Here is a 26,193-nt window from a genome sequence, read left to right as displayed (position 1 = left end):
TTAAAATGAGATTTGGGAGATGCCAGCTCACCCCAGAGACAGGGAACAGTAGGTGAAGGATCTTGGTGGCCCCTGCCAGCTGCATTCTCTTCTAGAGAGTTTGTGTGGTGTGCAGGCCATAAAGCCCATCTGGTAGAGTGCCTGTCTTGCATGCTCGAGAGTTTGTGTGACCTCTTGTGCCAGGTGCCGGCAAGTGCACTCGGAACAAAAGTACGGCCTGAAAGCAGAAGCCAGGAAGGTTCTGCTGGAATGCAGTGCACACGAGCTGATGGCCCCAGCGTGTGGGCAGAGGCTCAGAAAAGCAGTCCTGGGCAGACCCAGACTCAGCAGAAGAGCAAGCCACGCATCATCCCCCGAACAGTGACCCTGTGACTCCACAGATGGGAACACCAACCACCCTGTGCTGGTGCCCTTACCCTGAAGGGCAAGGACACCAGACAGGACCGACAGCCCAGTGTGGGGACAATGCCCCCGTGGTAGATGTCCTGTAAATTCGTCTAGTCGCCCAGGCGTTGCTGATTGCCTGGGGACTGCTCACTGTTGGGGACCCAGGCTCTTGCCCTTCACACTGTGTGCAAGACAGACAGACCCACGAGCAGAGACGATACACTGGCACGAGCTACAGAGAAGCCAAGACCAACCTCGGGAAGCAGGGCTTTATTCCGCAGCACGGAGGAAACACGCTTTGCCACCTGCCCTGGACAGATTGTTACGACTCAGGTACTGGCCAGTGATGCCCCTTGTGGAACCCACGCAGGACAAACCGAGCCTGAACATTCTGAGCTTCCTTCCCATAAACACACCCATTATTATTTACAGAATTCATTTTTATACTGGTATCAAAAGTTACACTAAAAATCTATCACTAAACTAACTTTATTATATTTTTCCCCCTCAAATTTCTTTGCTAAATATCTTCACTGTCCAGACGACTTCTGCTTCTTATTTTCTTGGTGCACACCGTGTCCTTATCCTGTTTGGGGAAAAGAAAAAAAACCGTAATTCTTAAGTAATTTAAAATAATAATTTTTGTAATAAACCCTACTCTGAAAAAATGCAAATCATTACTAGAATTTATGCAGGTTCTTATTTCAAAAAAAATAATTTGAACTTGAAGATTTGTTTTCCGATATGTTACCTTAAAGTAGTTTCTTTCCTAAACTTATTATTAAACTTAAAACATCATTTAGAAAAAGTGAATTAAACCTGGATTAAACAATTGAATCTCCTAACCCAGAAGCAAACCACCCTAAACCTGAGTAAACCTGGTCAACCTCTAAACACTGAGTATGGCCGGGGCCGTCCTGCAGTGAGACCTGGAGGGCAGGGTCTCCTCCAAGAGAGCAGGGAGATGGGGTCACCTGTAAGCAGACCACATCTAAGGGCACGAAGATGACCAAGCCTGGTCCGACAGGACACTTAGCCCTGGTGTCTGCACCCTGCTGTGCACAGGCCACAGCCCACACCCACGAGGAAGAGCAAGTTGATGAGGACAGTTCTGAGAAGCAGCATCACGATGACCTCACAGGTCACAGGGAAACACGGCTAGAATTCAAAAGGCACAAAGCTGGGTTTGAGTGAAAAAGATCTTAAATGTGCTAATGTCATCAGATTCTGGACCCTGTGCTTAAAAGGCAGGAAGCAGGAGTGCCCAGCACACTGAGGGCACAAGGGTGGGAACATGGTGGCTGAGCCTCCCTCCTCCAGCCAAGGGGCAGGGGAGGCCCATCATGTCTTAGTGTCCACAGGCCACCTCACCGACTGCAGTTGCTGTTTCAGAATTCTAGGGAAGTAAACAAGACCCCAGGTGAAGGCAGGTCAGCGCTCTGGACACTACTCCAGCTGACAACAAATGAACTCTCTGCTGCCTTTCAGGTGGCCCACATCACATGACCTTTGGCAGAACAGTGAGTTCACACACCCATGCTGAGCTGTGGCCACAGCCCTGGTGTCCAGAGTCCCCAGCCGTCCCCTCCTGGTCTTTCCTCATCCTGGTCTTTCCTCAGCCTCAACGCTGCTTACCGCGTGAGACAATAGCTGCTTCTCATCAGTGCCAGGATGTGCTCCCCTCCACCCCATCATCTTTCCACGCCCCCCTGCTCCCCACTGGCACGGGGGTTCCTGTCTGCTTCCACTAAGGGTAAAGGGACACGGACAAGGTGACCAAGTTGGGAACCTGTACCTGGAGGAACCTACTTCCTACATAAGCAGTTCTGGCCTCTGGGCAGCCAGAGCTGAAGGCCATGGTGGACCCCAGCTGAGAAGCCCTGCAGAAACCCATCAGTGTGTGTGGAGCCTTCGTGGATGCTGGTGGGTGACCAGGAAGAGGCCGAGTGTCCCAGACAGAGCGCCAGACCTGGCTCTCCCTTGGCTGGGCTGTGAGTTGAGGATCATCAAGGGAGAGGGTGGCTTCCACGCCTGCAGCTTCCTGCTCATGAAGCACCACCTTCCAGACCAGGAATCCCTAAGTGTTTACAGCCCAAACTTTACTTTAACATGGGAGCCTGGTGCACGTGTCAACCACATGGGCTGCAGGAGGTCCTGGGTCCCCCGGGCTCCAGGACCATGTCTTGCCACCATCAGATGGCTTCTGCTTCCAGCCAGTCCCTGGCACGAGTTCTGACTTATGGCCTCTGCCTGGGCATCACTCTTTCCCTGAGCTTCTCCTCCTCCCTCTCTGGAACCTTCTGTCAGTGCCTCCCCACTAGGGCTTCCTGCCACCACCCCACAGCAGGGGTCCTCCTGCCCAGCTCACTGCTGACTGTGTGTGGTCTTGGGGGCATCTGGGAGTCTGGGCTGTCCTTGATGCTGTCAGCTCAAGCTTCCTGGCTTGAGTGTGTCCTAGAGTGTGCCAGCCTGGACAGCTGCACCTGACACACCAAGTGGCCACTGCTACCTCTGTCACTGGCTGATCTCAGGATAGGCAAGTGTGAGGTCCAGACTGCGTGTGCTGAGAACGACTCTGATGCCACTCCCAAAAACAAACTGCCCACCCCTCCCTTTATCTTATTTATTCATTTACTTCTTGGGAGGGGGACGGGTCTCCCAGGCTGGCCTGGAGCTCTCAATCCTCCTGCCTCAGCCTCCACAGCGGCCTCTGGGACCACAAGCCTCCGGCTCAATCCGGGATTCTCCAGAGGAACACTAAGGAGCTTAGTGATGCTGTGGGGTATTCAACTTAGAGATGGCGCCCTTGCCCTGATCTTCACAGCACCTTCACCAGGTCAGCACAGACGTGGTTTGGCTGGGGAGGGGAATGTCGCACAAGCTTGCCCTGTGTGGACCTTAACTCCTGCTGTTTGCCTCCTGGACCCGCCCGCCTTTGTTTGGCCTTTCCAAAGGAGGCCCACACTGGAGCAGCTTTCCCGAGCAAGCTTGGCAGAACCGAGGAGAGAATGAAGACGTTCCCCACATCTCAGTGCGCGCTGTGTCCCCAGCAGTCAGACAGAGGTACGACCTGGTACATTCCCAGCCTGTCCTGAAGGCCTTCCGTGACCTGCACTCACACTGGAAGTGGAATTCCCAGAGGAAATACACTCCCCGGACAAAACGTGTGGCTTACATCAGTCCTTCTAACATTTAACTGTGAGCTGGCAGCGTGATGTCACGTATGTGCTTCTGTTGGCCTTTGCGACTCTGTGTATAGATGCACCCATTCTCTGTGTGTGTATACAATTAGTTACCTTCTTCAGGTTTTCTGCAGTCTCTTGGCTCCTCGCGTGACTCTCTGGTCAGATCCACTCTCCAGTGTGGGCTGCGTACCTGGCTTTCTGGACCTCAGACACCTGAGGTCTGACTGTGTGGCTGCTCCTTTCTCTTCCTGGTTCCTCGTGGGGATTGCCAAGCCTTTCTCCCTCACTTCCTGCTCTGCTGTGTGAGGCTGGGAAATCCGATTCTGTCTTCCAGATCTCAAGCACACTCTCCTTTCCCTGACTTTGCCCCTACACGAAGGTTTCTCATCTCCATCATCTGAGTTCTGTGGCTCCACTTCCTGGCAGGATTCCATGGGCTTCTTCTCCTGTCTCTTCATTTTTACATTTTTTGCTGATCTAGTAAGCTCAGTTCTTTGCTGTTCTCCTTCAGTTTTTTTTTGATGTCTGGTTCGCAGCAATATTCCCTAAAGAAATGAGAAGACATCAACAAAATTTCAGAACTTAGTAAAAACAAATCTTAAAATTTAACAGGAAGAAAAACAACCAAAAGGAAACAGTAAGAAATAAAAAATAAATCATTTGCTTATTTCTCGTTACCTAATTCCTAAGACACCAGTTATCTAGGATATTCAAGCTAATGCTTTGCTACTTCGTTCCTATAGAGAAATGATCCCTTCTGATAAACTGCAAATCAGAAATTCAGAATAAACTTCAATCACATGCCATATTTAAATGCTACTGCTTTCATTATAGAGTTGGCAAGTGAGCTGCTATTCCTTTACAGTCACACCAAAGCTCAGGGCAGCTCAGCATTTCTGGGGGCTGGCTGCGTGGCAATCTCAGAGCTCCCCTTGTTGAGGATACACATGTAGCATAATTTTCTTCTTATTCCTGAAGTACTGGCACACACTGTATTTGAACCCTGCCTTGATCAGGGAGGTATCTTGAACACAGAACTGAATTGTCCACCTATTTTATCATCAGTTTCTCAAAATGAACATGAATATGTCATTCACTCCCTGACAAACCGTTAAGGTTGCAGCCATGATTTTGACTAGTACATTTCAAACTCAGAATCAGCCTGTTCCCTATTGGATCTCCTGAAGACCCTTTGTCTTAGCCCTATAAGTTATTAACCATGTCTGCTAGAAAGCCCTGTGGAGAGACATCAGCTCACAAGGAGTCGTACCCTCCAAGACAACACAGTGAGGACTCGCGCCCTGCGTCACCTTGTCTGCAGGAGCAGAGTCTTCCGCTCTCTCCTTTTTTCCAGCTCCCATGTTGCTGTTGTGCTCTTCCACAGGTTCAATTCTACTTATTAAAATTTTCAGACCCTTATTCATGACCAGAGGCTCGGGAGAGCTGCCTCTGCACCTTTTCCCGTGGCCTGCCTTCGCCTGCGCGGCGTCCTGTGGCGCAGTCTCTGAGCGCAGGCCCCCATGTCCTGAGAGGAGCCCGTCTTTTCCAGCTTCGCCCGCAGGCAGGGGAACCCGGCTTCTGCCTCGAGATGCTGCTGGGTGTCTGTTGCCCACTTCCACCTCATCTTCCACTGGCTTTGCTTTAGGGGCCCTAAGGAGTCTTCTGCTCGTCATCAGAGGTGTTGATCTTTCGGCTGTTTGCCTTGGATTGCTCTTCAGGCTGTGAGCATCATTTCTTGGTCCCTCAGGGGGGCTTGGTGCTGGGATTAGTCCTTTGGAGCCAGCCAGGTGCTCCAGGGGCTGGGCCCTGCCCTCAGGTGCCCCTCGCAGCCTCCTGCTGCCTGCTGCTCTTGCTGCTGGGGCCAGAGTCTGCTGTGCAGGCTCCTCAAAATCTCCGCTGCCCTGGTCCTCACCTCCTGGTGCTCTGCGCATGCGCGTGCGCATGGTGGCCCGTGCTGTCCGGGCTGGCCTTCTCACTGCTGGGGACTCCTCTTTCACCTCTGCTGTCCGGGTCCGAGTCCTGGGCCGTCTCTTTGTGCTTGCTGGCCTGTCCACTGGTTCTGGTTGTGGAGAACTGCACAGCACTTCTGTGGTCTTCTCATCATCTGTGAGTGCCTCCATGGGGCCTGGTGCTGGGACTGGTTCTGTGAGGCCAGCCCAGTCCTCCCGGGGCTGGGTCTTCTGCTCAGGCACCCCTCGGCGCCTCTTGCTGCCCGCTCCACCGGCAGTGGGATTCAGCTTCCGCTTCACAGGTTCCTTGATCACTTTGACATTTTTACTGTCCCCTTCAGGTTCCTGGGGTGTGTGCATGGGTCGCCCTGATGTCGCTGTCACCTCTCCCTGCACTGGCAGCTCTTGGGTCATAGGTGCTCTCCTGAGTCTCGCCCTGAGCTGTCTCTCTGAGGGTGCTGGAGTTTCCATGGGTTCTGGCTGTGGAGGCTTACGGGCTATTTTTCTGTTTTTTTCTTCACTTGTTGGTCCCTCAGGGGGGCCTGGTGCTGGGATTGGTCCTTTGGAGCCAGCCAGGTGCTCCAGGGGCTGGGCCCTGCCCTCAGGTGCCCCTCGCAGCCTCCTGCTGCCTGCTGCTCTTGCTGCTGGGGCCAGAGTCTGCTGTGCAGGCTCCTCAAAATCTCCGCTGCCCTGGTCCTCACCTCCTGGTGCTCTGCGCATGCGCGTGCGCGTGGTGGCCCGTGCTGTCCGGGCTGGCCTTCTCACTGCTGGGGACTCCTCTTTCACCTCTGCTGTCCGGGTCCGAGTCCTGGGCCGTCTCTTTGTGCTTGCTGGCCTGTCCACTGGTTCTGGTTGTGGAGAACTGCACAGCACTTCTGTGGTCTTCTCATCATCTGTGAGTGTCTCCGTGGGGCCTGGTGCTGGGAAGAGCTCTTGGAAGCCAGCCAGGTCCTCCAGGGACTCAGCCTTTTCCTTAGGTGCCCCTCGGAGCCTCTTGCTGCCAGTTACTTTTTCTGCTTCGTCCAGTTTCCGCTTTGCAGGTTTTAACATCTTAACCCCTTTATTACCACCTGGGCATTCTTCCTGGATGGGTACAGTTTCTCCTAAGGTTTGCTTTAGTTTTATCCCTGGTGAGAGCTCTTCTTTCACCTCCACTTTCCCCACATCTGTCTTGGACCGTCTCTTTGTGCTTGCTGATGCTCTGACTGGTTCTGGTTCTGTAGATCTGCAAGGTGTATCTGTGGCTTCTCCAGCAGTCTTTGGGTCCTTGTACTGGCCTGGGGTTTGGAAGAGCTCTTGGAAGCCAGCCAGGTCCTCCAGGGGCTGGGACTTTTCCTTAGGTGTCCGTGGTTGTCTCTTAAGTCCAGTTAAATCTGCTGAGTTCGCCTTCTTTCTTGGAGTTCCCGTGAGTGCTCTGCCCTTCTCTTCTTGTGCTGGTCCCGTGGGTGTGTGCGTGGCTCTGCCTGGGGACTGTGACAGTTTCCTGAGTGCTGACAGCTCTTCCTTCACCTCCACTTTCTGCAGACTTGTCCTTGGCCGTCTCTTTACAGGTGTTAGAGTATCCCCAGATACTGGTTCTGTAGATCTGCAAGGTGTACCTGTGGTCTCTCCAGCATTCTCTGGGTCCTTGCCACGGCCTGGAGTCTGAAAGAGCTCTTGGAAGCCAGCCAGGTCCTCCAGGGGCAGGGCCTTTTCCTTAGCTGCCCCTGGCTGCCACTTGCTCCCCATCACCTTTGCTGCTGGCTGCATGGCCTGCTGTACAGGCTCCTCAAAAGACCTGATGGCTTCGTCATCACCTGCTGGCACTCTGGGTGTGAGGGTGGCCTTCCCTGACATTTGAGTGAGCTCCCTCAGTGCCAAGGCCTCCTCTTTCACCTGCAGTTTCCCCACACTTGTCTTGGACCTTCTCCTTGGGCTTGCTGGTGTTCTGACTGGTTCCAGTCCTGCGGATCTACGAGGTGTATCTGGGGCTTCTCCAGCAGTCCTTGGGTCCTTGTAGTGGCCTGGGGTTTGGAAGAGCTCTTGGAAGCCAGCCAGGTCCTCCAGGGGCTGGGACTTTTCCTTAGGTGTCCGTGGTTGTCTCTTAAGTCCAGTTAAATCTTCTGCTGAGTTCGCCTTCTGTCTTGGAGTTCCCGTGAGTGCTCTGCCCTTCTCTTCTTGTGCTGGTCCCGTGGGTGTGTGCGTGGCTCTGCCTGGGGACCGTGACAGTTTCCTGAGTGCTGACAGCTCTTCCTTCACCTCCACTTTCCCCACATCTGTCTTGGACCGTCTCTTTGTGCTCACTGATGCTCTGACTGGTTCTGGTTCTGTAGATTTGCACAGGATTTCTGTGGTTCCATCAGCAGTCTTTGGGTCCTTGTAGTGGCCTGGGGTTTGGAAGAGCTCTTGGAAGCCAGTCAGGTCCTCCAGGGACTGGGTCTTTTCTGTAGGTGTCCGTGACTGTCTCTTCAGTCCAGTTAAGTTTTCAGTCAGGTCCAGTTTCTGCCTTGGAGATTCCACAATTGCGTCGATGTGTCTGTACTGTACTGGTACCACGGGTGTGCGCGTGGCTCTGCCTGGGGACCGTGACAGTTTCCTGAGTGCTGACAGCTCTTCCTTCACCTCCACTTTCCCCACACTTGTCTTGGACCGCCTCCTTTTGCTTGCTGGTGTTCTGACTGGTTCCAGTCCTGCAGATCTGCAAGGTGTACCTGAGGTCTCTCCAGCAGTCTCTGGGTCCTTGCCACGGCCTGGAGTCTGAAAGAGCTCTTGGAAGCCAGCCAGGTCCTCCAGGGGCAGGGCCTTTTCCTTAGCTGCCCCTGGCTGCCACTTGCTCCCCATCACCTTTGCTGCTGGCTGCACGGCCTGCTGTACAGGCTCCTCAAAAGACCTGATGGCTTCGTCATCACCTGCTGGCACTCTGGGTATGAGGGTGGCCTTCCCTGACATTTGAGTGAGCTCCCTCAGTGCCAAGGCCTCCTCTTTCACCTGCAGTTTCCCCACACTTGTCTTGGACCTTCTCCTTGGGCTTGCTGGTGTTCTGACTGGTTCCGATCCTGCGGATCTGCGAGGTGTATCTGGGGCTTCTCCAGCAGTCCTTGGGTCCTTGTAGTGGCCTGGGGTTTGGAAGAGCTCTTGGAAGCCAGCCAGGTCCTCCAGGGGCTGGGACTTTTCCTTAGGTGTCCGTGGTTGTCTCTTAAGTCCAGTTAAATCTGCTGAGTTCGCCTTCTGTCTTGGAGTTCCCGTGAGTGCTCTGCCCTTCTCTTCTTGTGCTGGTCCCGTGGGTGTGTGCGTGGCTCTGCCTGGGGACCGTGACAGTTTCCTGAGTGCTGACAGCTCTTCCTTCACCTCCACTTTCTGCAGACTTGTCCTTGGCCGTCTCTTTACAGGTGTTAGAGTATCCCCAGATACTGGTTCTGTAGATCTGCAAGGTGTACCTGTGGTCTCTCCAGCATTCTCTGGGTCCTTGCCACGGCCTGGAGTCTGAAAGAGCTCTTGGAAGCCAGCCAGATCCTCCAGGGGCAGGGCCTTTTCCTTAGCTGCCCCTGCCTGCTGCCTGCTGCCTGTAACATCTGCTGCTGGGTGCAGCACCTGCTGGGCAGACTCCTCAAAAGCTTTGACTGCTCTGCCAACCGCTCCCGGCCCTCTGCGAGCGTGCGCTTTGCTGAGCTCCTCCCGTACAGGGCGCTCTTGCTTCACTTCCACTTTTCCTCGCAGTAGGCTGGCTTGTGTTTCTGGGCTCTTTGGGGTTCCCACAGGTCCTGGTTGGGTGGACTTGTCCAGCACTTTTGTTTTATCATCTGTCTTGAACTCCTCAGCGTGTTTTGGTGTTTGGAACAGTTCTCTGAAGCCGGCCAGGTCCTCTAGGGGTTGGGTCTTTTTCTTAGGAGTCCGTGGCCCCCTCTTCATTCCACTTCCATACGCCACTGGGTCCTTGTTCTGCTCTGCCGTTCCCTCAAACACCCCACTGCCTTTATCATCTCCTGGCGCTGCGTGTGTGTGCACAGCTTCCCTCGGCGGGTGCGGGAGCATTCTCAGCGCAGGTGCCTCCTCTTGCTCGACCGCCCTCCCCAGAGATCTCCCGTGCTGTCTCTTCCTACTTGCTGTGGGATTCGCTGGCTCTGGCCGGGGAGACCTGCAGGGCAGGTCAGTGGCTTCTTCCTCCCGTTCCGCTGTTTGCTGGGTGCACGCTGGTGTTTGGGGTAGCGGCTGGCTACCTGAGAGGTCTTTCCTGGGTTCCATTTCAAGTGTCTTCTCAGGGTCTGTGAGGTGGGCAAGGGCTCCGCTCCTCTGGCCCCCCGTTCTCGAGCGCCTCACATTTGTCGTCTTGCCACACTTTTCTCCTGGCTCAGTACTTTCCCCAGGTGGGTCCGGGGCCCCTCTCCGCTCCTCGGGGTGTCTTCCCAGGTTGGTCCCAGCAGCATCCGCTTCTGCTTCACTCTTGCTTTCCGCACGTGGCACCTGCACATTTCTGAGATCCACAGATCTTCTCAACTTGCTGGCACTGGGTTCCATCTTCAGAGGCTTCGGTGAAAAGTCTGGAGTTCTCATCTCAAAATGAGTCACTTTACTGATGTTCCTGGGCGTTTTCACTGTGTTTTCATTTTCTCTAATGCTCTGCCTTCTTAAGGATGGGCTTGCAAAACGCTTATCAGATGGTTCTTTTGCTGTTTTCTGTGTATTAGAGAACACACTTGATCCTGTGAAAAATAAAAATACATAAGCTAGTATATTAATTGTGTTATATCAACTTAGTATTTTATTCTCAAGAAATACAGTGTGGGAACCAATGACTACGCTTCCTGTCAACCTTACTGGGAACATGAGGCTACTAATATGGCCATCAATGTCTTAACTATGAGCCACGTACCCTTCAGTGTAATGTCATTTGGTGATAAGTAGGGTCACCATTAAGTGGTGTTAGGGTTTGTAGTGATTATTTAAGGGAAAAGTTCCTTACGTAGGGGCTTCTGGAGGCTGCCACACCAGGACCCACTGACATTTGATACAGTTGTTTCTTGCCTTCAACTGTTAATGAAGTTTACAGGCCTTCTACAGTGTGTGCTTAGGGTCCATATTATGCAGGAAACATCTACGATTTAACACCAGCAAAATTCTGAAGCATAGCAAGCTGTTCCCTGAGACAGGAATGCAATGACTAGTACCAAAGGACTCACGTCTCCATGTCCCTCACCTGGGGCTGCTCCCACACACACAATTGGGAGGGATGATAATCAGTACATAAATCCCTATCTTTCTGTTCTATAATTGGCAATTATTTTGAATGAGTAATTCATAAGTGTGAGAGCAAGTACATGCTTCTGCTATATCATTTTCTTCCAATACATAAAGGAGCCAAAAGTGTGTGGGAATTTTTGCACTGATTAGCTGTTTCTATCCATGTAGTGAATAGAGGCAGCATTAGTTCATATTCAGCAGGACTCTCTGCTTAGACAACAGAGCAGGGAAGGCGGAAAGGGCATTTTATCAGGGGCATCTGATGTGAAGTAACACAACAGTGGTTGTAAAACAATGCCATCTGTAAGTTCCCAAAAGTATGACGTCTGGAAAAAAAGTCAACCAACCCAAAATCTCCAAAGTGATGGGCAGAGGTTTTCCTCCTGAGTTAGGCACTTGGGACTTTTTTCCAAGCAAATTCTGTGAATTGGAAAGAGTGTCGGGAGATGTGGTTGCCTTCTTCACTGGAGTCTTGAACATTTCAGTGAGCCCTGATAAATGAAAATATTTTAAACCTATTACTTATGTACAATGAGCTACCCCAGTCCTCACACAAAACAGACTAAGTGATAGGAGGTAAACTAAGTCCCTAGGATTTCAGTACTCAGGGTCTCACATAAAGGGGAAATCCATTCATAATGTGCTTATTTTTTTAAAGAGGACAAGGAGAAAACAAGTGTATGTAGCTTCTCCTCTATCCTTTCCAACAGGAAAGGAAATCAACTGAGATATTTGTCCTGCGCGATCTTCCAAACTAGGCCCCAAACAGAAGTGCAGGTGCTGCAGAAACTGGTAGTGGACACCCTCCCTCAGGGTTGGCCTCCCCTCCAGGCATCCAGGTCCCAAGGGCCTGCGGCTGTCCCAAGAGTCCTGGGTTCCTCCGCTCTAGATTTTATGTACAAATAACATGTCCCCACCTTTCAGAATGTGACAGGATGCTGCCCATTTTTAGTGTGGACAATGGTATGTATTTTTACAAATCCAAATAGCACTACCATATAATTTTAACACTGCAAAGCAGTACTGACATCGCAGGAAAAAGAATGAAGTAGCTTCCGCGTCAGGCTGAACTTCCTGAGAAGCTCACGCCCTCCCTGCGCTCCCTGCGCTGGAGCCACGGGGTGGTGGATCCCCAGGCCAGCGCTCAGCTGCAGGACAGTCTGGGGAGCCGCCTGAGGCCCCACCTGACCCAGACCTTCACGCAGGTCTCCTCCCTCCCAGTCCTCCAGGCCTTGCCAAAAGCACCCAGGGTCTAATGTCCTGCAGTCACTGACTCCAAGTGGAAGCTATGCCCAGGGTGAAAACTGCTTGACTTCTGGAACAGTCTTAAAGGAAGAAATGCTGAGACAGCTCAGTGTCCCAGGCACAGCATTCAAAATCTTGTTCGTTTTATCTTGAGAGAGAGAGAGAGAGAGGAACTCATTTATTTGATAAGAGAGTGAGAGAGAGGAAAATGCAGGGGGTGGGCCCTTACGACAGAAGGAAGATCAGTGGAGTAGATGGATGAAGGAGTGGAGGGGAAGGGCAGGACAGGATAAGGAAAGGCAGCGGAAGGAACCTGGCTGGACTTCCCAGGTACACAGATGAACATCCCACAGCAAATCTCATCATCATACACATCCACCAGACACCAAGAAAACAACTGCAGACCAGTAGGAAGAGGAAGGGGAGGAGAGGCAGGAATGGGTAAAGGGGGACCTGAATCAGTGAATCTCCTTCCATGTTGTTATGATTGTGTCAGAACAAGCCCTAATGTCATACATAACTAAAAAATGATACATTTCAAATTATAAGTTGATATATAAAAAGTATTTTTGAGGGTGTTTTTAACATTTGGTAAAAGAAAGTATATCAATATCCTATACATGTTCACAATTTCCAAGAATACATATATATACATTTACCTACTTTGTTTTTATTTTGTAGTTCTTTTAAAAGACAAATTGATTGATCCAAGTATTACTCTTACTGGTGTACTTTGCCTACTGAGCAATACAGTAACTTTCAATTCCCAATATGCCATGAAATAAAAATAAGATCCCACCCATTCAATTCGAAACTCACCTCCCTCCTGAACTGCACAGTGTGAACCACTGCGCATACCATGTAACATGGACCCTGAGCTCTGCGTCCTCGCCACAGCTGTGATCTCTAAGCAAGTCAGGTCACACTCTCATTGAGAATGGGAACTGCGCAGAAACATCTGCTCAGTGATCAGTGGCTTAAAACAACCCCTCCCATAGGGTTGTATCTCTCGACTCAGATACAGTCGAGTTTCAGAGCAAACTTTGCTTGAAGAAGCAACACACTGCTCCAAAGCACCTGATCAGATCCGCCTCGGGCAGCCTGTCCACGTGCCCAGCTGAGGCCCGGGAAGGGCAGGGCCTTCTCCCCACAGCACTTCCCAGTTCCCTGCCCTCACTGCCCTCCAGGAAAAGGCGTGCAAGCATCTGACATTTACACGCTCTTTCTAAAGGACACCTGACCCCAGTGTGCAGGCAAGGCCTCCTCCTCTCAACCAGCTTTCTCTTCTGTGAAGTCCCTGGCCCTGGCAAGCTGCCTCAGTTGTGTCTTCTATGTTCCCACTCAGCAGAAGAACAAAGGTGGCAAACAGCCACAAAGTCACAGTTGGGACATCGAAAGTCGCTTTACCTGAAAGATCTTCATCATAGTCCATTTTCTGACTGAAAACCAGGTTGTTCAGCATCCTGTAGGGCCGAGCAGGTACACTGACTTTTTCAATCTGAGCTTTCCCTATTATTATGGTACAAGGAGAGTTTGCGTGGCCGGTGCTGAACTGATTGTGAACGCTGCCAGTAGGCTTCTGTGGAGAGAGGTGAAAGGATAAAACAGCAGAGCTTGAACACACGCTTCGGCGCCCTGGGCAGCAGCAGGCGCGAACAAGCCACCCACAGGAAGCCATACCTTGGGAGTGGTAGGTCTTCTCTGCTTCCGGGTCATCTGCCTTTGAGGGCCATGTTTTACAACTCTTGTTTGTGTTTGCTTTGCACCAAGTTTAACCACATCGGCCCATGATTTTGCAACTGTCAGAGAAAGGATAGTGAAACTTAAAAAATAAACTGTTAATAAATGAGAAAAAATGACCTAAAAACACATTCACCAACTCAACACTAACCAATGAGGTTGGCCTCAGAAGCACCACTTCTCCTTTTGGAACAAATCATCTGCAAAATACCATGTTGACTTCGGCTGATAGATGTCTTCTTTGAAGACAGGTGGCCACTCTTCCTTCCCACTCTCTTAGGAGTGTCTTGAGGGGACTTGCTGCCACCAGAGGCAGCCGAGGCCTTGCCTGACCTGCGTCTTTGATCACCTGGCCCTGGTGCAGTTTCTCTGGGACCAGCAGCCAGGGAGCCTGTGGACGCTCTCTGTGTTTTCACTTCCCAGCAGACTGCTGAAGACAACTCTGTTCCTGGTGATGCAGGTTGTTCCTGACGAGGCAGAAATGGTCATAAGAAACCCTCGCCCAAAAAGTTTAAGGAAACGTTACATTTCTGTAAGGCCTATCAAAATGTATTCAGTGAAGAATTTAAGCTGTTAAAATCTTGAAGCGCCAAACGTTCAAAGCAGTCTTACAAGGTTAAGGAGAGCTAAGCTTGTCCCACTCACTTAGAGAAATAGAAAGGGGCTAAAAGCAGCAATCCAGCTGGACTTGAGGCATTCTGGGTGGAAAGATGGAGAGAACGGCCTGCTGAGTGAGACAGGGTAGTCCTGACCTCAGTCCTGGCCCAACTGGCTATGGATGCCCAGTCCTGAGACTGCCCACTCTGTGAGCTGGGATAAAGCAGGAAGGAGAGAGGTGGGCCTTCCCACTCCTTCCTGTTGCTAAGAGGAAGTAAAGCCAGCCAGGCCTGGCTACAGGGAGCCCCGGGGTCACACTCCGCAGGGGCCTGAAAACAGGGAGGGAAGCACAGCAGCAGGTGAAGACAATGCCTATGAAGCTGACTGTGCACGAGATAATTTACCAAAGACTTTCCTCCTCACCAGTTGAATGCCCTGTTTACCCTCATAACCGTAAGAGAAAATGAAACGGTCCTTGTGGCCATGTGTCAAGGAATCCAGAATCTTTTTAATGGGACATTTTTGGCCCCAGGTGGGTCTGTGGAACCTGTGGACACAGATGTCAGGGGTCTTGTGCACCAAAATGAAGTGTCACACACACCTCGACACACTCAGCCACCTTAGAGCCAGCTGGGAGATGGTCACCTTCCAGACCCGAATAAGATAAGCGGGCTTTCAGTGAATGCTTTCAGACAACTGCAGATCTGCCTGGTGACTCTACTTGTGGCAGGTTCTGGGTGGAATGTGTGCCACCTTCAGGCACTTGAGCAAACCCAACACCGACCGTCCAGCCTACCTTGATGATCTTCTTCAGGACAGCTGGACTGTGAGTTGCAAGAGACTTCCTTTTGGCTGGTGTCTCCCCTTTTTTGAGAGGTGTGTTAGGAGGCAAGTTTTCATCGAATAACTCAGGCCTTAGACGACTGCCAAAGGACACACGCCTTCTCTTCAGAGGCAGGTCCTCACTCCTGTCTAAGGAAGGACAACAAAAGTGCAAAGGGCAATGACAACCCTCGCAGGACCCGAGATTCACTTCCAACCACCAATGAAATCTGGCCGACTGGAACCTGACAGCTGGGCTCTTCTGCAGCCTTGATGAGGGCAAAGATGCCAAAGGTTCCCTGAAAGACCTCAGGAGGAACCACTCGATAGCAAGTGCCAACTGCACACTATAGAGCTTTCCGGAACACACTGAAAATGGTTAACCCAGACGAAGCTGAAGAAAGTGACTGTCTGCAGCAGCAGCTGGCACTGGGGCAGAGGGATGATGGAGAAAAGCGCTAACAGTGGCCGGAGAGAACTTTCTAAGATGCACATGCTTGGGCCCGACCCAGACCTGCCCAGTGAGTAGATGTGAGCCATGGAAACTAATCCAGGAGGGTCATGTGCCCCAGCCCCACTAAACTCCTGAACCACAACACAAAGCCCTGTGCAAGCGAGCATCCTGTAGGAGGCTTAGTGGACAGACACAGGCTCCTTCTACAGGTGACTCCCCACCCACAGTGGTCCACCTGCAGAAGCCAGGCCCCGGAGCATGCAAGAGGATGTCAGGGCTCCACTCCTAGCCACTTATTGGGGGCTTTGGGTTGTCAGTTTCCCCATTTGCAATAGGAAAATAAAATAAAACCTTCTAATGGACATCCCTTCCTTTGTCAAAGTATGCAAAGCCCCTGCACCTAGTCCAGGGTTTAAACACAGTGCTCAGAGGAGACTGAAAACAAAGCATGGATTCCCTAAGAGCTGCCACCATGTTCAGTGATTCTCAAAGGATTTCAGTGATTCATTCCAACCAAATGTATCTGATTCAGTAAGCTGTAGTTCAAAACTGAACCTGAATGAAAAGCAGTTATTCTCCTTCCTCTTTTGTGGTAGAAGGGAAGAGAACTGTGTGCTCTTGCCCTTGCACAGTTCCTAACAAGTACACCTCCCCAGTGTTCCTTGCTACAATCATCCGGGTTTCAGACTCATCTACAGCTGAAATAGGAACACGCCACTTGTCACTGCACCCTGGAGCTTAGTAGGTACCTCACCACGAAGCTCACATTGATTGAATGACGGTCTCATTGATATCTACATAAAAGGTAGGCACTAAACTTTTAGGGAAAGTAGATTTATCATTAAACAAACTTACTAATGGAATCACCAAAGTTGCTGATATCAACTGAACTAAGACCAGGTAACCCCGAACAAATCTGTCCAGCCGCTGTGCCCAATTTCTCAGGCCTGCTGAAGGAATCCTTTTGAATCTTCCTTTCAACATGAGGGAGACACCGAGTTAAGAAAGGCTGGCTTTGGATTTCCGTGGGTAGTGCTCCCATATTTGAAGGCGCACTCCTCCTGCTTCCGGAAGAGAGGTTTTCTGGCTTTTTGCTAGGGTTGGCAGCACCTTCGGCTTTGGGTGGTGCTTGATTTCTAGTTAAAAGCTTCCCAGGAGTGACTGGCTCATCAACGGCCTTGACGCAGGTGCTTTCACCCAGAGTTGCACGCAGGTCTTCATCCTTGTGTTCCTGTGCAGAACTTGGCTGCTGAGGACACTGCACAAGGGCCTTCTCCCTGGTTGTCTTAGAGAGAGGAACGCTGGAAACTGGCAGCTTCCCGGAGGCCTCTGCAGGCTCCACGGCCCTTTCCTTCTCAGTCTGGTTGGTTTCTGGCTCAGAGGGAGGGTCTTCCTTCGTGAGGGTGCTTCTCCCGGATTTCCGTCTTGGTTTGCAGGACAGCTGGGGCTCCCTGTGCAAGCCACCAGCACTTTCTCTCCCTGCTGTGCCACCACGTGACCCTGATTTTCTACAGCACTGTACATTTTGTCCTGGTTTTGCATCCAACTCCTCCTTCAGTGACTGATAAAGCTTCTGAAAGGGGGATTCACTTCCCTCGGGGTTGTCAAAGCTCTGCCGAGAGGGAACAGACCTCGGTGTTCCATAACCGCTCCCTACTGTTACCCTGGGCTTTGCCTTCAAGTCCCCAGAAGAGGGATCCCCTGCATTTCCGCCATCATGCCCCTGATGTTCTGAGGACCAAGCGCTAGGTGGTTCTGGGTCAGCACCATCCAAGGCAGAACCCTCTCCTGTGAGCTTCTTGGCAGACTCCAGAGGATTTCCCCCAGCATTTCTTTCCGTGAGTTTTGAATGGGCTTTGGAATCTTGCTCTTTCCCATCTTGATAGTAAATTTTGAAATAAGAAACAGAAATTCAATATTTTCTAAATGACTGAAACTTGTGGAATTTAGTATCATAATTGTTTCAAATTGCCTTATAACCTAGCTTTTCCCTTAGTCTACAAATTATTTAATGCCTAAACTGTGTTAAGTCTTAAGACATTAATATTTTGATCCAAATAAATAAATCACGTTAGCCTCCAATCAGTATGAAATGACATAATCTTTTGAATGACCCAGAACTAAGCTGACCACTGAAAAATTCAATTTACGTGCCCATGGACTCTGCCCTAAACACAGCACCCCCTCAATCACCAGGGAAGCAGGTAATAGCTCTCTGCCCAGGCTTTTTGGGTCACATGGCACACCTACTAGAGTTTCACACTCAGGCCCCCCAGTGGTCCCCCTTGCCACTGTGCAGTGATCTGACCCTGAGGATCCCAGAACTGAACACAACAGTACGAACCAGGGTCAGCCGAGAAGCCAGCTCTGGAGGCTCGCCGCGCTGGTTCCTATGTGTTGGGAAAACAAGAAGAGTGATTTCAGTGCCTTCCTAAATGCCGATGGTCATAACAATGCAAATATTCTTTTTATTGAGTATCTTCTTTGCCAAACTGCTCCTTTGACTTTTAGAGACTTTGCGAAGCTAATGGTCAAGTTCCAGACATATCCTAGCTGGCTTTTAAATAAGAGCAAGTGACAGAGGAGAAAACAAACCCCAGCATAAGATGATTAACCCCCAGAGAGATTCTGTGACCTCAAGGGAATGCCCAATATCAGAAATCAAAGCTAAAATTGGGCATGGCCCACTTCTGCACACCCACCCGAGCAGAGCTGATCACAAGCTTCAGCAGAAAGGCCCAGGACCTGTGGGTGAACGGAGGCCACAGGCATGCTCCGCGCTCACCTGGGAGCTCAGGGCAAGGGCCCAGTGGGCTCTGCCAGGGGCACTGCAGCCTCAGCTGCGTCTCGGACCCACCCCCACCGCAGCCCAACAGGAAAGAAATAACAAATGACACCTATACAAGATACAGGAGCCCAATACTCCTAGAATGAAACTTTATCTTCTGGAATACTAAGAAGAATTCCAAACATGGTTACCAAAGGCAAAGAGTTTAACCTCTGCACTGATTCAACTACAAATTTGATATTTAAGAACTTCTAAAACTACCTGTGAAAGATGAGTCTTGTTTGATTTCCAATCCAAAGTGGACCAAGAATCTTATGACCAAACAACAAAAATGAACTACTAATGACATTTGTAATATGTATAATGTACGATCCCATTTTTGCATAATTTTATTAATAGCCATAAAATTCCTGTCAAACTTCTGTGATTTTTTTAACACACTCAACTTTAATACTTATTTTAATCAAACAGGTAACAAGATAATTGACAGACTGCCAAGCAGTCTAGTCCATAGTTCCCTAACTACTTAGCTTATTTCTTTATACCTAGTAACAAGTTGGATGATGGCTGGTGTGTGGGATAAACCCAGAATAGTTTCCAGCACAGGAGCCGATGAACTCCAGGTTCATTGAGCTCCCCGCTTCACCAAGACCATGGCAGAAGTCTTGAGATGGAAGTGCCTATTGCTAACTGCAGGGGTACTTGGTTTCCAAACCAAGGACTCCCACCTGGCCCAACACCAGCTTGAGCGGCATACCAAAGAGTAGAAAAGACAAATTCTCAGGCCCCCTCCTAGAGCTGCTGGGCCCTACTAAGCGTCCATGCATGAGCAGAATCGAGCTTAATAAGCTGGCCACTGGTGTTCCCATTCTGCACCAACACCCTCATTAGATCTTCTTACATGGCCAATCCCTGGGACTTGCTCCACATCAGAACAGGAAGCATCTTGGGTCTCATGGTTTTTACGTGATTAGTTCAGACACACAAAGATGGAAGAGAACAGTGAGTAGAAGACAGGGGCAGTGCAGATCCCAAGGTTCATTTCCATGTGTCAGGACTGTCCCACCCACAGGCTTCCATATTGGCCAAGACTTTTTGGCCAAAAGCCCAAGACAATGCAGTACTCATTCTGACTCACAAAGAAGAAACATAGATTTAGATTATTTCACTATGTCTAAGTTCAACTTCTTTTCATGCCTTATTTTTCTGCTATAACCAGAAAGTCATTCTCACTGATTTAAAGTAAAACAATCATTTTCAAAATGTCTAAAAATGATTTCCTATCACCAAAAAAGAATCAGAGCCCAGCCCTGAAAGGTATTTCCCATCACCTGTTCACGTGCTGTCCCGGGACTTTCTGTTGACTTGCTTCCATTCTGATGACTTTCATTCTCATACCTACAGTGCAGGAAGGGTGGACGGAGTTAGACTGGGATTCGCAACCTCTAGCTGAAGCCTCCACATGACCACATTGGGTCATGTGCAAGGACAAAATTTCAGGCTTTGTTCAGAACATTACCTTATACATAGAAATGAACTTAGAGCTAGAAAAGTGTTTTACACTAGAAACTTTTATCAATTTTCTCAGGTTTCTTTTAGAATACTGTTGTCAGAGTGGGAACCCATATTAACTCTTAACTGCCTGGCCTGGGTATGACTAGACTACCTCTCTGAGTGCCTGTGTCAATGCCCGTCGAATAGGAGCAGAACCGTGGGCTCCTCTCCTACACACCCCTGGAAGCCAGTGAACCGCGTGAAGTCGACCAGCAAGCCGACACGACTCGCTCACCATGAAGTGACACACTTCAGGTGAATACAAAGCTGTGACTTCACCACAGGTAACTGCTGAGCTGTTTCAGAACACCACGATCATGCCAGTTTCCCACTTACTTTGTGTCTCGGCAAGACAGGTGCATCTTAGGAGGGCTCCATAATTGTTCTGACTGATCTGAAGTCAGATCATGGAGACTATCCACTATTCTGCACAATGAAACCTCAGGACCTCTGTGAAAGGGCCTGATCTGAATTTTCACGGCACCCTGATCTGAGGTCTTTAGGTGTCTGGAACAGTGTCTCATGGTGTCAGAGCACTAGATCAAGTCCTTTCCCTCAGGTCTGTTTTCTGCTCTTTGTTAGGGATGTCTAATCGTTGTAGCCGATCTCCATTTAAAAGTATTTTCTTTGGGGAAAATAGTTCTAGTCTCCGTTCCAGATAAAATACTTCCTACCTAGAAGTCTATATTCATTAAGAATGTCCTTTAAAATTGTACATAGAGATAAAGGACGTTTTATCATGATATAAAGTTCAATCCATCAAGAAGATATTCCAATTAAAACAAGTCACCTGACAGCAGGTTCCAAGAGACCATAAGAACGATGGAAAGTTAAAATTAAGGGGGTGGGAAGTTACACTGTGTAAGCACTAATCAGAAAGAAATTAATTTAGCTATAATTATCATCCAAAGGCAACATCAGGCAAAAGGTAGAGGACATTTAAGTGACGGAGTTCTGTGCCAGAGCTCTGATGACAGAGTTGAAAGTATTGTTCAGGATCAGTTCCAGGAGGACATTTGCATGCCACCATATAGCCTCCAAACATACAAGGCAAAAATCAATAAAGCTAAAAAAGGGAATCAAAAAATTCTCAGCAGGTGATTTCAACATATCTCTTAGAGTAACTAGTAAATAGGGAATGATTTAAAAATATAGAAGACTTGAATCTAATGGCTAAACTGATAGAAGACTGCATTCAGTAGCTGTACAATACACTGTTTTCAAATACACAGGCTTAGTAAGAAATTAATCATCTCTGATCATAAAGAAAGCCTCAACATACTTCAAAAACAAAATTACTCAAATGTCCATCAAGAATGACTATTTGTACTTTAGTCTTCTGTTATTGTGCATGCCATGCACATTTTAAAATGCAATATTTATGCATTGAGGGAGAACAAACTGGAGACACCCAACATGCTAGGAGTCTCACATACAGAGCAGGGGCCAGGCACACAACCACCTTATCACTTCACTGTTATGGAGTGTCACAGAAGACAGACATCTGTAGAGCCTAGAGATCGTTCTCAAAGCTTATGTGGTACACCACCATGGTGGCCTCCCTGGAGAGAAGTAGTGACTGGAGGCAATACAAAAGAACTTCTGGAAACTCCCAAGACGTGGGTGGCATATTAGTTTGCTAGGACTGCCATAATGAACCACCACACACAGGGTGTCTGCAACAGAACTTTGCTCTCAGCTCTGGAGGCTGAAAGTCTAAGACCAAGGGATCTGAGAGAACGGCTCCTCTGCCCTGCCCTGGCCTCTTCACGCAGCGTGCCTTCGGGCTTGCTCTTCTGATGTCTGTGTCCAAGGGCCTCAGTTTAACTTCTCTTTAAAGGCCCTCTCTCAAACGCACACTCTAAGGCACTGAGGGTTAGGAATTCAAAATACAGATATTGAGGAAGCACAGTTCAGTCCATACAGGTGGTAATCAATCCCTAGAGTGTTCAGATCATGATGATTTCATCTGTTCACCTTGTTTTCTAAGTATCTATGAATGCATTCTGCTTAAAATAAAAAGCAACTGAAAAAGCATACCTTTTCACAACATTCAGAAGAAAATAACCTCCATTAGGACCAGGTTACCTATCTTCCACCTAATTCTGTGCTCTCGAATGCTGGAATTCCATCTCGTTTGGGCCCAGTGTCACTCCCAGAGTCCTATGCTTCTAGATTATGAGGACCACAAATGAGAGCCTGAAGTATTTCCACATTGCCACCATCAAAGAGGAATCACAGATGAACTGTGGCACCATCTATGGTTAATCAGATTATGCCGTTTGTTGTTAGCTAACTAACTTTTACCTACCTGAAGGACCGATCAATAATAGTTATTATATCTCCATGCTTTAGTGGTACAGGTTCTTGAATAGCAGACCCGTTTACTTGTGTTGGATTAGTGGAACTGAAGTTACACAATATTGCCTACAAGTGTAAAAAGGGGAGGAAATAGGTAACTAATGACAAGATAAAAAGCAAATTACAGTTTCAGAATCAACTTCCAAAAACTCACTTACCTCCTGTTCCTTGATTTCAATTTTGCAATGTTGCTTCGACACTACAGGAAGCTGGATACGAATGTCACATTCGGTACCCCTTAATACAAAAGAGTTAAGTTTTTTTTTTTTTTGTTATAACTTCATAAAAAATTACCTCAATTTTTCAAAATAAAACAGAAGTGGACTAATGTGCTTGATCTGCAAATATAATGACATGAGGAATAACCAAAAACAAAACATAACAAAAAAAAAAAAAAACAAAAACAAAACCACCCCACAAAACATGGGCAATGAAAACAGTCTTCACATTTTGCAAAAAGTTTTTATAAATGTTGGATAAAAAGCTATTTGAGATCTTTAAAACTGGAGTACTTAATTTTAACAGAAAAATACTTGAATACAAATTCAATTACCTTTTGCAAAAATAGCTATGCTATTTATAAGACACAAAGCATTTTATATAAATTTTGAAGCATAATTACTTTTAAAGCTTTGTTTTTAAGTAGTTTATGTACATTTAAAGACAATCAACCCCAAAGTGCCACATTTCCGGCTAGCAACTCCCTGTGCCTCAGCTTCCTCATATACAAAAAGGCTACTTTAGCGCCCAGGTCAGTGTTGTTCCAAGAATCCAATGAGCTGCACATGTAACCGTGTGCTGGGCATGCAGTCATGTCAAGTGTGAGCTTTTCACTGCTGTTTTAAAATTATACATTACTAAGTGATAAGTTCAAGATTCTCCTAACATTAAAAATACTGACCTGCTGGCAACAAAAAGCAATATCTAGATTCAACCGTGCACAGAAAGCTGACACCATGGAAAAGCCCAGAAGGAAACCCTAAAACTAGCTGGAGAGTGGCCAGTGCTCAGGAGTCTCTGGTATCGGACTCTATCTTGTGTTTTAGGAGTGGAACGTACTCTCATTTCCTGTCTGGCCTGCAGATGAACCTCCAGAGTCTTAGCACACCTGCACCTATCACAGCACTTATGAAGCTCCAAAACAATAAAATTGCAAAACACATGCTGAAGTACGATTTATGATAACCAAAATGAACATCATTCAAGACTGGAATTTTTTTTCTTTTCAAGAGAAAGGAAATTAGGCAAGGTGACAGCTTCTTTGAAGTCAAGAAGAGAATTTGGGTTTTACATACCAGAACACCCCAGTAATGAGAACTGGCTTTTGCCGGCAGGAGAACCCATTAGTATTTCTTAATGTCAACACTGCAGCTGACATTTTGGGCCAGAGAAGTCTTCAAGCAGGGATGTCCTGTGCACTGCTGAGTGCTTCCTAGCAGCCCTGACCTCTGCTCAGTGACACTAGTGGCACACACTTCTCCCAGTGACATGTAAATATATCCCCAGACCCTGCCCAAAGGCCCCTGCAGGGTAAAATGGTCCTGCTTCTTGAGCACTACTGTTATGCCCTGATTTCCAATTCAATCTCCAGCACGTCTTTCTACTAGACATGTACCAATGGTATATACTGATCACCTCTCATGTGCCAGACCCCACACCTGGCCCCAAGCGCATAACTATTAACAAGACAGCCCTTGCCCTTGGAGCTCAGACCTCCAGGAGACACTAACCAAAAACACCAATGCTGTGATGCTAGGAAAAACGTGTTCATTAAAGGCTTGCTTCCCGGTAACAATTCAGACAGATACCTGAAAGACAGGAGTCACTCAAGCACAAGAGTAGGGGGAATAATGCAGCCATCGAGTTCAAACTTCATAAAAATACCAACACAAGCAAGAAGTTGGAATGCCTCAGGAAGATGGTGAGAGATGAAGAGGATGGGATGATGCCACCCAGAGTGGGGCCAGGGACCAGACCATGGGGGTGACCTTATAACACACCTACAGGGACACCTTAGATGGTGAGGCTCATGCCATTAGCATCTGTGCCCATCGTGCTGGGACCAGGGATATTACTGGCCCCAAAGAGGGAGCCAAGGGCAGGAGGGTATCAGAGCACAGGGCAGGTGTGGGGAGGCATTCCTTCCGGTTTTTATCTTCCCAGACACAGCAGCAGCCCAGGGGATACTGCTGAGGTGCAGAGACACCGTGTCTCGTCTACTGGGAGGGGCAGTGTCTTCTAAAGACAGTCTGCTGTGCATCGGGTTTAAGAATCACCGATACCTCTCCGCATTGCAAAATCTTTGTCAGACCAATTGCAAAAATATGCTTGATTAAAAATGCACATAATGCATGTCAATCACACAGCACATGTAACAACTATATGTTCAACAGCCGACCGACGCTTACGGGAAGCGTGGCTCACGCTGCGCACGGGAGCCCCAGCCCTCCACCCGCCCCGGTCGGCGCGCTCACCTTCCGAACAAGCAGGTGCTGAGGCTCAGCGGGAAGTGGGCTCCGTCCGCCCCGCTCCTCTTGATGGTCACCAGGCGTCCCGCGGGCCGCATTCTACCCTAGCTGTGTGCCGGGTCGCAGGACCCAGGGTTCCGACTGCACCTGCGAAGCTCGCCGCGTTCCCTGCAGAAGAGGTGGGTGCTGCGGGCCGCGGCTCAGAGTGGCCCTCAGAGGCCCGGCGGTACCCAGGGCCCAGCCCGGAGGTCCGCGGCCAGGACCGCAGCGCCCGCCGCCGCGGTCCCAGGCCCAAGCCACCCGAGTCCGGCCCGCTCACCTGGCGCCGTCGGCGCCGTCCGCCGCCCGCAATCCGCGGCAGGGGAGCTGGACGCGAGCGGTGTCCACGCGCGCCCGCACCGCCCCACTGTCGCTCGCCGCCGCCCTCCGCGTCCGGTGTCCCAGCAGCTCCGCGCCAGGCGCCCGCCGCGCCGCGGATTCAAACCAAAACGGCGGTTCAAATTCTGGCGCTAAGGGCCACGATTGGACAAGAAGGCGCGGCGCGGGGCCAATGGGAAGCGCGAGGGAAGCGTGGGCGGGGCCGAGGGCGGAAAAGCGGAGCTCCTCTTGGGGGGCGCGCGCGGCCCGCCGGCGCTTGCCGGACAGGAATAGCAGCTCAGCATGGGCATCACCCCGGCCACAAGTGCAAAGATGGACCGTGTCCTCGCCACCGAGAACCCCTCCTCCTTTTAATTTAAGGACCAAACACAAGGGACGCCACGTGTCACTCATTGCTGGAAGATTTAAATTTAAAAATTAAAGCCCTCTCTCGCCGGTTCCTCCATCTCACCAAGCAACCAGTAACCTTGAGGAGTTTCGTGCGCCTTTTCCAGTTGCAGAGTGTCAGTCTTCCACAGACGCGGGAGAAGTGCAATGCACACAGGGTTCCACGGCGCGTGTTCTCTGCTGAGGGCAGCGGTTATTTCCATTTGCACAATATCCTGTTAATTGTCGACAGAGTATCCAGTTTCAAGAAACCACGATTTATTTTAATCACTCCTCTCTCCACACATTTAGAGTTAGAACGCTTGACTATTCGAAAAAGTTCAATTAAGATACCTAGTGCTCAGCAACGTGCCTGACGAACCCTAACACCCCGGGGGCCTAAACCTGCGTTTGGTGACTCCTCCAGGCACCGCCACCGCCGCCCCGACCTTGGCTTCCTGCCTCAGGAGCCGAGAGCTAACAGCGGTGGAGCCTGCAGAAACCATTCGGGGCGCGTCCTGGTCGGTCTGCCCCGGCCTTGGCTGCTTACCCTCTCCAGGGTCCTCTAAGGAGTCCCCAGCCCGTGGACAATCAGGCTTCTGTCTTCCATCAGGCCTGGCATTAGAGGTTTGTAAACATGTGCAAAGATGCTGTTTTCACTAGGCTTTTTGTCTGTTTGTTT

General features: G+C 49.6%; 1 protein-coding gene across 3 annotated transcripts; it reads right to left on the bottom strand.

Annotated features, from left to right (window-relative positions):
* Positions 1-642: 642 nt before the first annotated feature.
* Positions 643-25,714, bottom strand: MKI67 (marker of proliferation Ki-67). 3 transcript variants are annotated; one of them, XM_079137275.1, is made up of 15 exons: positions 25,612-25,714; positions 24,774-24,935; positions 22,458-22,536; positions 22,250-22,365; positions 19,716-19,782; positions 17,941-17,986; positions 16,452-17,474; positions 15,117-15,292; positions 13,875-14,190; positions 13,664-13,782; positions 13,391-13,562; positions 11,086-11,229; positions 4,883-10,200; positions 3,684-4,117; positions 643-973 (listed from the first exon to the last, which is right to left on the bottom strand). In XM_079137275.1, exons 2-14 carry the CDS (start codon positions 24,863-24,865, stop codon positions 3,689-3,691), a joined length of 8,097 nt encoding a protein of 2,698 aa, XP_078993401.1. In that variant the 5' UTR covers positions 24,866-24,935; positions 25,612-25,714; the 3' UTR covers positions 643-973; positions 3,684-3,688. The 3 variants fall into 3 exon arrangements, with proteins under 3 accessions (XP_078993401.1, XP_078993400.1, XP_078993402.1); XM_079137274.1 differs by lacking the exon at positions 25,612-25,714 and adding an exon at positions 25,087-25,230; XM_079137276.1 differs by lacking the exons at positions 16,452-17,474; positions 25,612-25,714 and adding an exon at positions 25,087-25,230.
* Between the last annotated feature and the right edge of the window lie 479 nt (positions 25,715-26,193).

Source organism: Sciurus vulgaris (assembly GCF_902686455.1).
Source record: "Sciurus vulgaris genome assembly, chromosome: 4".
NCBI lineage: Eukaryota > Metazoa > Chordata > Mammalia > Rodentia > Sciuridae > Sciurus > Sciurus vulgaris.
Note: the sequence above shows the minus strand (reverse complement) of the source record. Positions and strands in the feature narration are given on the sequence as shown.